The 15,415-nt window shown below is 54.6% G+C and overlaps 2 protein-coding genes and 1 long non-coding RNA gene across 3 annotated transcripts; 1 reads left to right on the forward strand and 2 right to left on the reverse strand.

Moving 5' to 3' along the window:
* Nucleotides 1–2,781: 2,781 nt before the first annotated feature.
* On the reverse strand, nt 2,782–6,742 carry LBX2 (ladybird homeobox 2). Its single transcript, XM_043603776.1, has 2 exons — nt 4,608–6,742; nt 2,782–3,344 (listed from the first exon to the last, which is right to left on the reverse strand). Exons 1-2 carry the CDS (start codon nt 5,104–5,106, stop codon nt 2,968–2,970), a joined length of 876 nt encoding a protein of 291 aa, XP_043459711.1. The 5' UTR covers nt 5,107–6,742; the 3' UTR covers nt 2,782–2,967.
* A 4,427-nt stretch (nt 6,743–11,169) lies between these two features.
* On the reverse strand, nt 11,170–13,462 carry PCGF1 (polycomb group ring finger 1). The gene is made up of 9 exons (XM_043603777.1): nt 13,358–13,462; nt 12,825–12,930; nt 12,508–12,660; nt 12,265–12,336; nt 12,038–12,143; nt 11,821–11,854; nt 11,637–11,723; nt 11,421–11,501; nt 11,170–11,317 (listed from the first exon to the last, which is right to left on the reverse strand). The coding sequence occupies exons 1-9, from the start codon at nt 13,448–13,450 to the stop codon at nt 11,270–11,272; spliced, it is 780 nt and encodes a 259-aa protein (XP_043459712.1). The 5' UTR covers nt 13,451–13,462; the 3' UTR covers nt 11,170–11,269.
* Nucleotides 13,444–14,893, forward strand: LOC122497053. Its single transcript, XR_006301019.1, has 2 exons — nt 13,444–13,552; nt 13,764–14,893. It is a non-coding gene; the product is annotated as an uncharacterized LOC122497053 (long non-coding RNA).
* The last annotated feature ends 522 nt before the right edge of the window (nt 14,894–15,415 follow it).

Consider the following 15,415-nt stretch of genomic DNA (forward strand, 5'->3'; position numbering starts at 1 on the left):
GCCCCAACCCAAGCACTATTCTAGCACCTGGCGGGGGAGATACCATCCAGAGGCCATTTTGGTGGGAGAGATTTCAGTTTTGTTCATCCAAGGCTTGATTATGAGAGGTGGAAGCACTGGGCTAGAATTTAAGAGGACACAAGTGGAGGGGGGTCACGGCTCAGAGCCAATTGACTTGACACAATCATACTTCCTAACAAGAATTATTTGCTCTGAGAATTCTTTGCTCGTGCCTAGTTGGGGATAAGTGGTTGTGTTTGCTTGAAAGGGGATTCTATTATGATGACTTCATAAGAGGCCTGCTCATCTGGCTTTGTTCAGGGCAGCAGAGGGGTACTTCTCTGCTTTGGGGATTCCTCTAGGGTTCCTCAAAGAATGGGCAGCCACCATTGCTGTGTGGTATCTGCTTTCAGGCTGATTTGGCTCCTTGCTCTTCCAGCCTCTCGAAGAAATATCCCCTCCCCAGTATCTCTTGACCTATCCTGGACTTGAACCTTCTCTAAGAGCCACAGGACTCCTGACACCTTATCCCCATTTTGCCCCACACTCACCCTGCTAACTGGTAGGGTTCCAACACAGCAGTCTGAGTTCTGAGCCCCTGGGGTTGGAAAGCACAGTGACCAACCATCCCGGTTTTCCTGGGACTGAAGGATTTCCTGGAGTATGGGACTTTCAGTGTTAAAACTGGGAAAGTCCTGGGCAAATGGGAATGAGTTGGTCACTGTAAAGTCTCCAAAGAGGCAGCCTTGGGAAGGGGATGAAGGCCCTGAACAGGAACCAGGGAAGTTATGTGTGTGTGTTGCACATGTGTATTGAAAGGGCAACACAGGTGCAAAGAACACTTTTTGTACGTAATGGCTGACAAGTTCTGAGCTCCACACCAGTAGTCATTATTTCTGCCCATGATGCCATTTTTCTTCCAGTTACCCAGGTTTGTGAGGCTGTCACAGATTCATGCAATCTTCGGTCATTGGGATAATCAAACAGATTCCTTTTTCATTACACCTCCCCCCGCCACCACCACCACCACGTCTGGCCCCGAATTCTCTCGGCTCTTACCTTCTGCAGTGGCCAGAGATACGCTCCTTCTTCAGGTCCCTGCCAGTTACTGGTCCGCCCTACACTTGCAGCCAGATTAGCCTGCTCTAACATTGCTGTCACGTCTCTCCTCTCTAAAACCTTCAAGGACTATGCTTTATCTATAGTAGAATCCCCAAACTGCTACCTTTGGCCCTTTCTCCCCGGCTTTCTTTGTAAACCATTTTCTTCTTTCAGTTAGGCCCAGTCACAGTTATGGGGACAGAATATGCAGTGGTCAAAAGCATGAGCCCCTGAGTCAGACAAACAAGCAGGTTAGTGCCAGCCCTACCACTTACAAGCTCCATGACATTATTACATCTTCTTGGGCTTCTGTGATTCAGTCTCCTTACACTTAAAGTGAAATTAAAATCTGGGGCACCTGCGTGGCTCAGCTGGTTAAGCATCTGACTCCAGCTCAGGTCAGGATCTTATGGCTCGTGAGTTCAAGTCCCACAAGTCCCACGTGGGCCTCTGTGCTGACAGCTCAGAGTCTGGATCCTGCTTCAGATTCTGGGTCTCCCTCTCTCTCTGCCCCTCCCCTGTTCATACCCTGTCCCTCTCTCGAAAATAAATATTAAAAAAAATTTAATGAAATTAAAATTTCATTATCTTCTGGGATTACTGTAAGATTAATCCATGAACATCACTTGAATTATGTTCAATAAGCGGTAGTTATTGTCCAACAGTGCCAGGTTCCCTTCTACCTTCTAGCATTGTTCAGTCTCCCTGAAATATTCTCTCCTGGGACCTCCACCTGCAACCAAGGCCCTAGCTGACTCCCCTTAAATCCTGGATGGATCATTCTCAGAACATTCTTGAGAATGAGTTGTGGCATCTGGGCAGAAGCATGGAAGGCCTGAGGAGGGAGGAAGGACAGACACGGAGAGAGGGGAGCCAGGAAAGAACCTAAGCATGGTCTTCTGAAGATCTGAAGTGATGGCCCTGCATAGGCATAGGCCTCTTACCTTCTCATCATATTGCCAGAGGGTGATTAATTACCAGTGGAATAAATTAATTTCAGAAATGTCCGCTGGTGGGGGTAGGCTATTGACTCCACCCGCCAAGGTCCCCATGCAGCTACTCCAGCCTCCACCTCCGGGGCCAGTCTCTGCCTCCCCACCCTCCTGCCAAGGCCACTATCCTGGGGGGAACATTTCCTGCCCAAGTGTGGGGCAGAGGTCCCAGAAGTAGGGTTGTGCCCCTTCTCCCCACCGCTTTCACTTAGCTTGTGTTTCAGCATGGGGTTCTTTCAGCAGAAGTGAGAGAATGGTCTGAAGCCCATTAACAAATGACCTCAGGGTGGGGAAAGGGTAGGATCAGGCACAACTTTGTCACTTTGGAGCAGCCCAGAGGTTAGCTGCAAGGTCTTGGAGGAGGCGGGTCAAAGGCCTGCTGGAGTTCAGCAACTAAAGGCAGTCAGTAGGGGTAGGTCGCCCGCAGCTACGTGTCCCATCTTCCTCCCCTCAGCTCGAAGTCTCCAGAGTGCCGTCCGGCTGACATGCGCTGGCTCTGAAGGCTGGCACGATACCTAGGTCCAAATCCTGACCTAGTGCTTCTTGCTTTGTGAAACGGGTATAATTATATCACCGAATAGACTTGCTATGAGGTTTGAAGGAGGCATCGCGTTTAAAGCGCTCAGCCAAGCGCGGAATCTGCACAACAATCGGCAGATTTTGCTCTTACTGCTCTGGGGCGCCAAGATTGAGGCTTCGAGTGACTGAGTCTCCATTTTATTCTCAACAATTGGGAAAAGTGAGTGTCTGGACTGTGAGCCAGAGGAGGCCAGATCCACACCCTCCCTCCACCCTAGTACCCAGACAGGGCGCGGAGCACGGAGGCAAGGAGTCGGGGATCCAGGTGCCCAGGGCGGCGGCGGCTTTGCCTTCATTAGTCCACCTTTATCTCCTCTTCTGACAGGTGGGGCCCGGAGTCAGGCCGACCAGGGACGGGGCGTGGGGTGCCGTCAGGCAGCGAGAGGCGGCACTGAACTTCGGGGGACAGCGTGCGCAACGAGGCCACGTCGGCGCGCATCTCCTCCACGTCGCGCTTGAGCTTGGCTCGCCGGTTCTGGAACCACGTGACAACCTGTGCGTTGGCCAAGCCGAGCCTCGCCGCCAGCCGGTCGCGCTCGGAAGGCGCCAGGTACTTCTGGAAGACGAAGCGTCGCTCCAGCTCCAGCACCTGCTGCGCAGTGAACGCCGTGCGTGACTTTCGCCGTCTGCGGCCAGCCTGGCCAGGGCCCAGAGCACTCGGGGCGGCGCGGCCTGCGGGGATACGGCGGGGGTCAGTCTTAGCCTGCAGGAATCAGGCATCCGCTCAAAGGAGAAGCTGGGGGGGGGGGGGGCTCAAGCCGGGGTGGGGGAGGCGGAGCGAGAAGGCGGACAGGAGCCTGAACCGTGGTCCCTTACCAAACGGGGGTTCAGGCCGAATTGGGAGTGGGGGGCATAAAGTGGAACGGGCCACTTGGGTATGGGAAGCAGCAGGCTGAGGGCATCTTGAGGAGGTGAGGGAGTAGGAAGAGGGCGGGACTGGCCAAAGGAGACTTGGCAGGGCGTCAGGCAATCTGGGGAGGGATCTTTGAGGCCCTCCGGAGCCCCGGGATAAGTGGGCTTGTAGGTTGGGGCCTGCACCCGAGGCCGGGCGACCATGGTCAAAATAGGACAGCCGGGCGCCTGGGTGGCTAAGTCGGTTGAGCATCCGACTTCAGCTCAGGTCATGATCTCATGGTCCATGAGTTCGAGCCCCGTGTCAGGCTCTGTGCTGACAGCTCAAAGCCTGGAGCCTGCCTCCGATTCTGTGTCTCCTTCTCTCTCTGCCCCTCCCCTGCTCACACTCTGTCTCTCTCAAAAAATAAACATTAAAAAAATAATAGGGACAGCCTGCGGCAGCCCTGTGTGATGAATGTAATACGACTCTGATCATGCCCTTCTAAAGACTCTCAGGTTATGATGAGCACTCTTGTTTTACGCTTTTTTAGTGACACGGGAACCTCCTCCTCGAGCCCAAAAGGAGGTAGTGGGGGTTCAAAGTGTAAGGAGAGGCGAAGTCCGTAATCCCCGACTCTTGCCGCCCCAAAGACCTTCTGTTCCTGTCCCCTTTCCTGAAGAGAACGGCGTGGAGCGGAGCTAGGTCACCCGGAGAGACCGAGCCTCGCCTCCCAGCACTTTGTGCACCGCCCATGCCCTAGCTCACTGTTCACAGCCTCGGGCTCAGGCCTTTTGTCTCCATCTCGCCGGCCTTTCGGTGTCGCGATTGCCCCGCCTACAGCGAACGGACCAACGGGTCACTCAGTTCTCGACAGATTGGCCCTCCCCCTCGGCGCTGGCGGCCTCCAAGGAGCGGCCGCGGAGCCTGGGAACTAACGGAGGGTAGGTGAGGATTGGGATATGGAAGTCCCAGCACGTGGGCTGAGGACAGAGGGCAGATTAGGGTGGGGGCCATTGTGAACGAAGGGTCGAGACCGGGACCTGAAGGAGAGAGATGGGGAGAAGGCCAAGTCAAAGTGCGCGACCTTGCCTGCGCTATACCTTCAGAGGGCTCCGGAGCGTGCCAGTCAAATCCGCGGAAAGTTTTACTAGTCAGCTCCTCCAGCGCGCACAGAGGCGACGTGGGACCAGGACTCGACTCTGGAAGCTGGGACGTAGAGGGTCCTCGGGGGACCAGGCGCGGGCCTAGGATGTCGGCGATGCTGAATAATGTCCGGGGTGTCCGGGGCTCTGGTCCCGAGTTCATGGCCGACGGGGCTGTGGCGGTCCCGCCGCCGGCTGCGCTGGGCGCAGCAGCTGCCTGGGCCCCAGACCGCGGCTCCCTATCTGGGCCCCCAGCTTCGGACCCGCCCCCCGCGCTGGGCCCAAGCCCCTTGTGCCCCTCCTCCTGCGCCCCCAACCCCCATCCCGGGGCCGCGGTGGGTCTGGAGCTGGTAGGTGTCCCCGCAGCTGTATTTCTAACAGGGTGGGGAGGCGCGGAGAGCAGACCAGGAACAACCTGCCATACCCAGCCGCCGAGCTGCTCCGCGCGGCAGGGCATGGCCCCGTACACGCTCTGACTGGACCCTTCCTGGACGGCCCGCAGATTCTGTGTACCATCGACTCCCCGCCTAGCCGCTGCTCTGGCTCATAAACTAGTAGGCAATAAATTGCTCCCCCTTGCCCCAACGGATGGGATTTGCAGAATTCCGAGGAGGGAGATCAGACCTGACCGTTCTAGGATCTCTGATCCCTCCTAAAAAGGATCTTGGTCTCCTGACCTAGCCCCCTCGTCCGCGCCCCACCCCTGCAGAACCCTCTTGAAGAGGTCCCGGCGGCTGGAAGTTATTAGAGTGGCGCGAGGGGCCTGGGGGAACTCAAGACTTGGAAGGACCTGGCCTGGCGGAATTTCTGCAACCGGGAATAATGGGGATGCGATGCGGAAGCAAAAGCAGGTGAGTGGATCCACCAGCTCTCTGGCTGGGCCCGGGCTTAGAGGCCCTGAGAAAGTCAAAGCACATGGAGAAGTGGAATAGACCGGGGCCTCGGGAAAGAAGACACAGCAAATCCGGAGCTTTCGCTACTGCCCCCACCCAGGGGTCTTGGCCAGGGAAGACTGGCCTCCGCCGAGGCCTATCAGTCGATCTGTCTTTGCCTCCATATTAAGCTCCTATGGTTCAAATAGGGGTTCCCCAGCCTCCAAAGCCCAGAAACCACCCTGTAGAGCAGCAATGGAAAGGGCCACTGGTCACTCCCCATAGAAAAGTGACTTGCAGGTCAGACTTCATGGACCCAACCAGATCCTGGGACAGAAACCCCTGCCAGCCCAGGGACAAACCCTAAGGTCTGGGATATTCATTCCTATTTTATTTGTGTCCTTTCTTTCTTTTGTCCCACACCTATTCCATTCCTGGGCTCACACCTGAGTGAGCGCCCTACAGCTGTCCTTTGTAGGAAGAAGGCAGCTCTGGAACAGTGGTTGCTCCACAGTGGAGGCCCAACAAGGCAAGGGGATTCACAGTCCAGAGGCACAGAAGCCCCACCACTCCTGAGGAGCTCACCGTTCCTGAGGAACTTGCTTCTATGGGATTCTTCAAGTTTCTTCCCACAGTGCCAAGAAGTCCCTCCTGGGGTGTCCATTATGTCACCTTCTCTGTAGACCTCTGCACCTCCCACCATTTGTGCGAAGATCCTCTGTGCCTATTCCCTGGGGCAAGTGGAGCCTGCCGTTGAGGTGCCCTAAACAGAGCTTGAGAGACCTAAGGCCCCTGGGCCAAAGATAATGGGGGTGAGGAACCCTCACCTGGCCGGAGGCACTAACCTGGCCTCCCAAAGATGGAGAAACACAGGGTCTTCTTGGTAATGAGTTCCCTCCAGTGACCCCTTCCATCCCCCAGACACACACAGACACTTGCATAGTACCCTCATGGCAGCCTGAGCAACACAGCCCAATGGCCCACTGATTGGTCTAAGAACAGAGCTAGGCCACAGCAGAACACTGAGATGCCTCAGGATCTTGTTAATTGGTTATTAATGGTAGGAGGCGGAGGGAGGCCAAGAGAGAACCTCATGGCTGGAGGCCCCAGTCCTCTGAACCATGCTGGTGGTTTGACTTAATCTGCTTTTATTTTTTTTTATGTTTATTTATTTTTGAGAGACAGAGAGACAGACATGAAAAGGGGAGGGGCAGAGAGAGAGGGAGACACAGAATCCAAAGCAGGCTCCAGGCTCTGAGCTGTCAGCACAGAGCCTGACATGGGGCTCGAACTCACAAACTGTGAGATCATGACCTGAGCTGAAGTCTGACACTTAACTGAGCCACCCAGGTGCCCCAGACTTAATCTGCTTTTAAAGAGGGTCCCAGGAAGCTGCAGGAACTGCCTAGCTCATGTCCCATGCCTGTCACCAAACAGACACTACAACCCTCCTCTGTGTAGCTTTTATGTCATCTCTTCCTCTGCTCTCAATTACTAGTATGTTTGTGAGGAGTGCCCTCTCTCCTGAAGGGCATTTGCCCTTTCTATCCCTCCCACCTATCTACCCCCCTCCCCCTGCAAACTGCAACCAGGCTCAGGTAATGGGGTTCGATGACAGCGGGGTTGGGAGGTCCCCATTTGGGGGATGAAAGAAAAGGCGAGACTAGTAAAGGGAGGAGGCCGCTGACAGCAGAGCCCTAAGGCTGTCCCAGCGGCCAGGGACTAGTCCAGACAAGGGGGGGGGGGCACAGGAGGGGACTTCTCCAGCAATGCCTCTGGAACCTGAGCTGGGGAGAAACCCGATCCCCATGTTGGGGGGAGGGTAGGAGGAGGGTGAATGATTAATGAGGGAGATTAAGAGATTAAACTTGGGTTCTGGGCTGGATGGGAAGGGGGTGCTGCATCAGTTGTCTTGTAGCCTTCACCCCCCATATACCCTCCACCCCCAAGGCCCAACCCTTCCTGTCCTGGACCTTCACAGAGTGATCCACAGACAGGCACCTTTCCGCAGCCCCCCTCCAACCCCCCCCCCTCCCCGTTCTGATAGTCTTCCTTTCTCAGCATTCTCCAGCAACCCCTCATGTCTCCCACCTCCACGGATTCCCCTTATTGTCCTTGCAGACATTTGGGGTCCTCTGGTCCTCCTCCTTGTAGAGATCCCCACATTCCGACTTTCACTCCCTGGGGAAGGAGACTCCATTCTCCTTTAAGGATGCTTTCTCACACCTCTGCGCATCATCTCTTTTCAGATTTCCCTTTCCTCGTCGTCCCTACCTTATCTCTCATTCCGTGACACTGCACCTCTCACCCACATTGCCCATCTCAGCCTCCCATCTAGCGGGTTCCTTTAGCCAGCCCTCCACCCCCCAGATTGTTGCCTCTCTTGGCACAATCTTAGTTGTTCAATAAACAACCTTTAGTCTCCGAATTTCCCTCTCCACGCACTCCTTTGAATCCTGTGATTGGGGATCCTCCGAACAACCCCCTCAGGGCAGTGGACGGATGAGGGCCAGTCCCGGAGAGGTGCCTGCCCGCCCCTTTCCACCCTTAGGGAAGTCCGTTAGTGAGAGGGGGGTGGGCGTTGAGGGAGGAAACTCGCGGCCGAGGGGCGAGGGGCGGAGCGGCAGTCCGTCTCGCACACTTCAAGGGTTGTTTTCTCTTTCAGAAAACGTTGAATGAACCGACTCAGACACTTCCACTTTAGTTTCGTTTCTTCTAGGGCCTTGCTTGGGTCCGTGAGCCCTTTCTGGCCCTTTCCGCCGGCTCATAAAGAGCTCTGGGGGCGTGCGAGCCGAGCTGGGGGAGCGGCGGGACACACACACACACACACACACGCACACCGAGACCCCCTGCTCCATTACCAGTGAAGTACCTTTTCCCTCCTTTCCCGCCCACCCCGGGCCGGGGACAGACTGCCTGGCCTAAGAAGGACCTGTTCTCTCCTGTGCCAAGGGCGGGCGCAAATCTCGATGCTCCCTTCCCCCAGGTGAGAGTGGACCGCGGAAACGGAAGCGGTAGGGGCAATGGCCGGCTGGGCCCTGCCAGTGAGTACTGATGCCCCCGCTCCCTCCCACCACCGGAAGCACAGCGAGGTCAAGGGCGCCCGGGAGTGGGCCGGCTGCGCGCTGGGACTACCCTGCGGCCGCCTCTTTGAAGACAAGGAGCGCGTTCTGGGTCGCGCAGCCCAAGAGAACCCTGGGCTTGATTCTGCACCCCCACCCCTCACCCCGTGGCGCAGATCGTGACCTGAGGGGCACAGGGTCTGTGTGGCACAGAGCCCGCAGCTGGCCTGCATCAGCCACCTCGGGAGACTCACCACAGCTGCCTCTGCCACCACCGCTGACAAAAAGAAGGTTCTGCTGGGCCCCTGGCGAAGCCGCCACTGGGCCGCCATCCCAGATCCTGTCCTGAGCACCTTCTGCTCCTTGGCCTCAAACCATGCCTTGTCAAAAGCCTCATCCTGAGGCTTGGTCCCTAAGTCAGCCTTATCTTCTGACTGGGCCTTTTTGACGCCAAGCTCCTGCCAAGCCCCAAGCTACTCCCCAACTCCTCCTGCAGCCACTTAGGACCGGAAAAGTCCCCAGGAACGTTTCTACCTCCTTCCCCCCAAGTCCAAACCTCTCCCTGGTGAGTCATTCCTTGAAAATGCCCTTTCAGGGGTGGCTCAGTTGGTTTAGCCTCCGACTCTTGATTTAGGCTCAGGCCATGATTCCATAGTCGGTGAGATGAAGCCCCACTTGTGGCTCCTCGCTGTCAGCCCTGAGCCTGCTTGGGATTCTCTCTACCTCTCTCTGCCCCTCCTCCTGTTTTGCAAGCACACTCTGTCTCTCAAAATAAACATTAAAAAAGGGGCGCCTGGGTGGCGCAGTCGGTTAAGCGTCCGACTTCAGCCAGGTCACGATCTGGTGGTCTGTGAGTTCGAGCCCCGCGTCGGGCTCTGGGCTGATGGCTCAGAGCCTGGAACCTGTTTCCGATTCTGTGTCTCCCTCTCTCTCTGCCCCTCCCCCGTTCATGCTCTGTCTCTCTCTGTCCCAAAAATAAATGAACGTTGAAAAAAAAAATTAAAAAAAAAAAAAAAAGATTAAAAAAAAAAAAATAAACATTAAAAAAAAAAAGAAAATGCCCTTTCACCGACAAACTCTTTGAGAACAGCCTCAGTGTGGCTGCTTGAGTGGGCAAGGAGTCCCCGGAAGAGACGGTGGGGGGGGGGGGGGAGCCCTGAGATAGATATAATGAATCCCAAATCCCTAGATATATGTTGGTGTAGAGGCTGATGCAAAGGAATGGAAAACCCCGGGTCCTGGCAGAGAGAGGGTTTTCTGGAGGAAGTGACACTTGGACCTTGAAAAGACAGCTGAGTATGGGCATAGGGGGACAAGCATTCCAGGCATGCAGCTCGAAACATGGGAGGCATGGGGAATCTTGGAGATTCTGTCAGGGTGGTTGTTCTGCAATGTCCCCACCCTCTTGCTTGTTGCCTGCCCCTCACACCTGAGGGCTCTTGCTTTCTGCAGCCTCCCCACATTGTGCTTTTCTCATGGTCTACAAGTTCCATCTGTGTGGAGGGAAGCCCAGGTCCACCGTGCACTGGTTGCTATGCCCAGTCCTTTTAACCCCCGCCCCAGTCTCAGGCTCTCTCAGCCAGTTCAGACCTCCTTCACTGTACACCTCCTCCCAAGTCTTCTGCCACCTCATCTCTATCCCTGGGAGCTCCGTGCCTTCAGCCCTCACCAGCTAGGCACAATGACCCCTTTGAACTCATGGGAGTCAGACTTAGGCCAGTGTAAGATTTAGGTTTCAACTTGAGTTCTGGCCACAATTTATGCTGCTTGCTCCCTCCCACTTGTCCCAGATTCAGCCACAGCCTGTTAGCTTCCTTCAGGAACTTGCTTTCTCCTCCATCTGTTATTGGCCCAGTCAGGCAAGTTTCTGACTACCCCACTAAGAGGTCATAGAACAGGAAGACTAGCTAAGTTTGTTTCCAGAGCCTAAGGCTCATGGCTGGGCTCCTATAAAAAAGGGATGTTTGCTGAATTAATCAAGGGAGTTAACAGCCTTGCTGCTTCCCTCTTGTTACTTGAAGCTGCCTTTGCTCTGCTGGACACTAGTTCCCTCTCCTCATCCTTGCTTCACCTAGTCCGGGTACCTGAAGGACAACCATGTCTCCAACTCAACACCCTTGTTCTCCCTGTGTCCCACCCCGCAATTTTTTTTTTTTCCATTCCTTCCATAGTGCAATTCTTTGATTTTTTTCCTTTAAAATAGCACTCTTCTTCAGTCCTTCAGTGGCCACTGTCCAACCCTAGCCCTACTCTTGAATCAAGACACCTCCACTCAAGTTTGTAGCATATGCTGCAACACTCAAGTAGATGACAGCTCCCCTCCAGAAAGCCTTCCCTACCTACACACACATGCGCACACACACGCACACACACACACACCCCACACAAGAGCTGGTATGGGTAGCCTGGTTCCACTTAGCTCACCTTCTGAATTTTAAATGTATAGAGTCCTCTACCCTTCTCCTTTGGCAATTCACTGAGGGGCAAGGGACAGAGAGAGGCCCTCTTTCATGATGAAACTCAGAGGACTTCTAAGGGAAGCAGGACACAGAACAAAGCACGCATAGGTGGAAGGAAGAGAAAAGATGCTTTTTTAAAGTTTTTATTTCAAAAAATAAAGCCGCAGTTAATTTCACATAAATATCTGGGGAGGGAAAGGGACAGGGATGTGGTGGGGGCTTGGCCCCTACCTCCTCTTCTCTTTCACACTGTATTGTAAAAGCAAAGGGGATGGCTAAGGAGAAAACAAGCAGAAGAAGCAGTCGGTGGGAGCATTCTTACTCAAAAGGCCCCCTCAGCACATCCCTGCCCTGAGGACTGCCTCGGCCCTGGCTCACCTTGCCGAACCAGCGGGAGAGCCATATCTGCTTCATGGTCATGTGATCTGGGAGAACTTCATTGTCAAAAAGGAGCTGTACCTAGGAGGGAGATGGGGACAGTTTTAGAAACCCCTCTCTCATGCAGGTCAAGAACTGCCCTGGTCCACTACAGACTCTGTGAACTCCCTTTGAGCTCCTCCCTTTCCCCCAAACACTGGCTGTGGGAATACTCACATGCTGGGGATTTAGCATTAAGCGGTGACATAGGACCCTTCGGAGATGACGAACTTCAGCTCTAACAGAACATCGAACATATTTGTTCTGGAGATAGGGAGGGAAGGCAAGAGGACAAGGTGTGTGAGGGAGGGGCAATGGGGAGGTGAGTCCTCAGAGAGGCCCTCCCCTCAGCCCCTCTCACCTGCAGGATGCTTTTATTCTTGTCCTTCCCAGAACTAGGAGGGAAACAGACACAGGTTAGGAGCCCTATCTTTCCCCCTGTCCCTCACCAAGAGCCATGGTATACTCTCTTCAAGGGAAGAGATACTCCCCCTCACTGCTCACCCTCTCACCAAGTCCCTCCCAGGTTTTGGGTCACTGACATTGTCTCATCAGACAATTCATGACCTGACCCTTACCTCAGGCGCTCCAGGCACAGACTCAGCTGCTCATCATATCGATAGTAGTGGGCTTTAGAGTGGTCGAAGCTGCTGAAAGGGAGGCCGAGGTTGCTCAGGGCTGGCTCTAAGAAAGAGTAGTGAGGAGAGTGGCACAGATTCCATACTCCTTTTTCCCCAGAGAGAAAAACGGCAGGAGAAATGCTCTGGGGGGGGTTACCTTACCCTCCTGCTGCCAAGGGACATACCTTCCCCACTGGGCTGGGTGACCCGGTCCAAGCCTCGGGACTGGTAGAATTCTCGAATCCGTTTCTCTTCACCTAGAAGGGGGGGGGGGTGTGGGAAGTAAATATTAGCCCTCCCTCATACTTTGTCCCTCTCCGGCTGTCAACCTCTTTACCTACATGATTCCCACCAAAGCCTTTGTCATCTCAAGCTGCCACCCAGCATCAGTCCTCCAGAGACCCCTCAAAGTGAGGTTGGTCACTCACTGTCTTGTAAGCCAGGCACTAGCTTGTACACGATGTCCTGCATGACCCGGTCCAGTTTGAGGTTGAGCAGTGGCTGTGTCTCGTGGATCTTGATGTTGCACATGGGGCAGTACTTACTGGTTTGGAGATACTTCACAATACAACTCTTGCAGACTGCAGGAAGGAAAAAGCAGACTCTTAGTCTCTCTGGGAATGGGATGCACGGGCTGGGTGGGGTGTCTGGGTGGTTGGGGCAGGCGGCCAAAAGCCTGGGGACCGGCTCCCTAGCTTGGTGGAGACTAGGGCCTGAAGGACCAGACAGAGTCCAGGGCACTCACAAGTATGAAGACACTCTGTGATGGTGGTGGCATCCACGAAGTAGCCGGCGCACAGACAGCAGACGATGTGTTCATTCAGGTCTTTGATCTTTACTCGGACCTCCTCCTGCGGACACACCGCCCGTCACCAACCATTCCCTCCAACGCCAAATCATACGCCTTCCCAGCTGCGAAAATGCCTCTTTCATCACACTCCAAGGCCAAGCCTCGCACCCTGCACGATCCGCAAGGGATTAGCTCCCGGGAGCTGACACTCCCCCTCCGCCCAGCAGGGGGCTCCGCGCACAGCGGGGGCTCCCTTCCCGTGGACTCGCCCGACCTTCCTTTCCCAGGGGAGACTACACGACGTGGGCGGCACAATGCGCAAGCGTCCTAGCTCGGAGTTTGGCAACCCGATCGCAATCGCGCAGGCGCATTGGGCACCCTGTCTCTGCGCAGGCGCACTGGGCGCCGGGCCAGCCACCGCCCGTCCTCTAGCCGGCCCCAGTTCGCACCGCTAGCCGACCACAGCAGTAACCCCGCTGCCCCTGCACCTCGTTCCGTAGCGGGTCCATCTTGTACACTGACTGGAGCTGGTTCCGAAGCCTCATCGCGATCGCAATCTGGCCCCCCTGAGGAGACGCCATCTTAAAGGCTGATCCCGGCCTGCCACTTCCGGTGCCGCCTGCGGGGCGGGACTTGTCGCCCAGCAACGAGGGCTTAGGTCTTTTCGGATTCGTTGACCCTCTGTAAGGCCACGCCCATGTCCCTTTCTCCCCGTGTGCTCACCTGAGCCTCACTGGCCCCTCCCCCTCCTCAATCCGTAATTAGGGAGTGGGGGGGGCGTGGGGAGGGGGGTCCTATCTCATTGACCTCTTGTAGTAATCATCATAATAGACCCTACTCGACCGCGGGACTAACTTTTGGAGCCTGAAAAGACTATCCCCTTCTACCCCAAAGGGCCCGGCGGTCTCTGCCAGCCGCCGCTTAGGGTCGTCTATCTCCTGTGACCACGACCCCGCTAAAGAAGCCCCTCCCGGGTCCTCTCCTCATAAAGTCGCCGTCGTCGGCTGACGCGTACGCGTTACGGAGCTTCATCTGGATGGCAGGCCTTCTCCCGGCTCCCGGCGGGATTTTCTCGGGGCTTTGCGGAGTCTCGGAGAGGGTGGCGGAGAGGGTGGCGGGGAGGGAGGGACCCCCAGGGACTTGGTAGTGATCTTATTCCGTCCCCCGCCCCCCCCACCATCCTCCCCTGCCGCCGGGGCTTGTGGTGGCGGCGAGTGGGGGGGGGGCAGACCCTGGTTAATGATGATGATTCAATCATCGGCGCCTGCGGAGGCCTGGGACAGACTAATGCAGAGCAGATGCCGAAGGAGGAGGGGAGGAGGACTAGGACACTACCGCACATAGACACGCTGAAGCAGTGAGCGCCTGCAGTAGCATAGGCCCAGTCCCGTACTTGGAGAGGACGCAGGAGCTCTAGACCGTGTGCACTGCCATCCTTAGGTACTTCCAGTGGGATTAAAAACCAAGGATAAGTTTACTGTGAAGTATTAGCGTCAAGTGCAGTTGGAGAATCAAGTGAGAGACCCCAATGGAGACCACCAAAGGCTTTCTGGAAGAAGTGGGACTTTGGGTGGTCACAGTTCAGAGAATGGGGGTGGGGTGCCTGGATAAGAAGTGTGGTGGAAATAGAAAAGAAAGGCAGATTCGAAGGGATTGACCAGGGAGAGGGATAGGAAAGAGGCAGAGGTGTGGATGTGGGAGTAGTGATAGAAACAGGGCCTAATGGAGCTGGGACTTTAGCCTGAGGGCAATAGGGAGCTAGCAGACCTTTTTTTTTGAAGGGAGGGAATTATTCTATGAAAGAAATATTTTGCTCATTTATCTTCTAGTAAATTGGAGTGGATAAAGCAGCAAAAAGTGATGAGATTAGTGATTTTTTAATTAACCCCTTCTCACTACGTCCACTGCTTACCTCCCTGGTCCAAGATACCATCATCTGTCCTCTGGATGATTGATTGCAGTGGCTTCTTGCCTGCTTTCCTTGCTTCCACGTTTCCATATGAATAAAAAAGGATATAAGTTAAGTTTTTGAGTTGATGGATATGTTTATTATCTGTGGTGGTTTCCTGTGTGTATACATACACTTTTGTACACTTTAAATATGTGCAGTTTATTGTATGTTAGTTTTACCCTAAGAAACCTGTTAAAAATAAAACTAAAAAATCAGGTGTCTTTTCCTTAAAATTCCAATAGCTTTCTTTTTCAGAATAAAAGCCCAAGTCCTTACAATCCTTCAAGGCTTGGCATGGTCTCTCCAAATCACTCAGTCTCTCCAGCCATGCTGGACCCCTCACTGTTTGTTGCACAGATAACACCAAGATATACTTGTATTATCCCCAACTTGAAATGCTCAGATGTCCAAATGGCTCCTTTCTTCCAGGTCTTTACTCTGTGAGGCCTTCTGTGATCACTTTAGATAAATCACAACCCCCACCCTTTCACTCCTCCCCTTTCTTTGCTTTTTTTTCTTCTTCTTCTTAGCATTTATTGTTATTCAATATATATCGTCTTTTGTTTTACCTGCCTCCCCCATTAGAACATAAGCT

The sequence above is a fragment of the Prionailurus bengalensis genome, chromosome A3 (assembly GCF_016509475.1).
Source record: "Prionailurus bengalensis isolate Pbe53 chromosome A3, Fcat_Pben_1.1_paternal_pri, whole genome shotgun sequence".
Classification (NCBI taxonomy): Eukaryota; Metazoa; Chordata; class Mammalia; order Carnivora; family Felidae; genus Prionailurus; species Prionailurus bengalensis.

Bases quoted from the DNA above. Each gene is read 5' to 3' on its own strand.
- PCGF1 (XM_043603777.1), bottom strand. From the start codon at position 13,450: ATGGCGTCTCCTCAGGGGGGCCAGATTGCGATCGCGATGAGGCTTCGG. The intron at 12,661-12,824 runs GTGAGTGCCCTG...TCCTTCCTGCAG, and splicing joins CACAGAGTGTCTTCATACTT to TCTGCAAGAGTTGTATTGTG. The intron at 12,144-12,264 runs GTATGTCCCTTG...ACTCTTTCTTAG, and splicing joins CACCCAGCCCAGTGGGGAAG to AGCCAGCCCTGAGCAACCTC.
- LBX2 (XM_043603776.1), bottom strand. From the start codon at position 5,106: ATGCCCTGCCGCGCGGAGCAGCTCGGCGGCTGGGTATGGCAGGTTGTT. The intron at 3,345-4,607 runs GTATAGCGCAGG...GTATCCCCGCAG, and splicing joins CGCTCCGGAGCCCTCTGAAG to GCCGCGCCGCCCCGAGTGCT.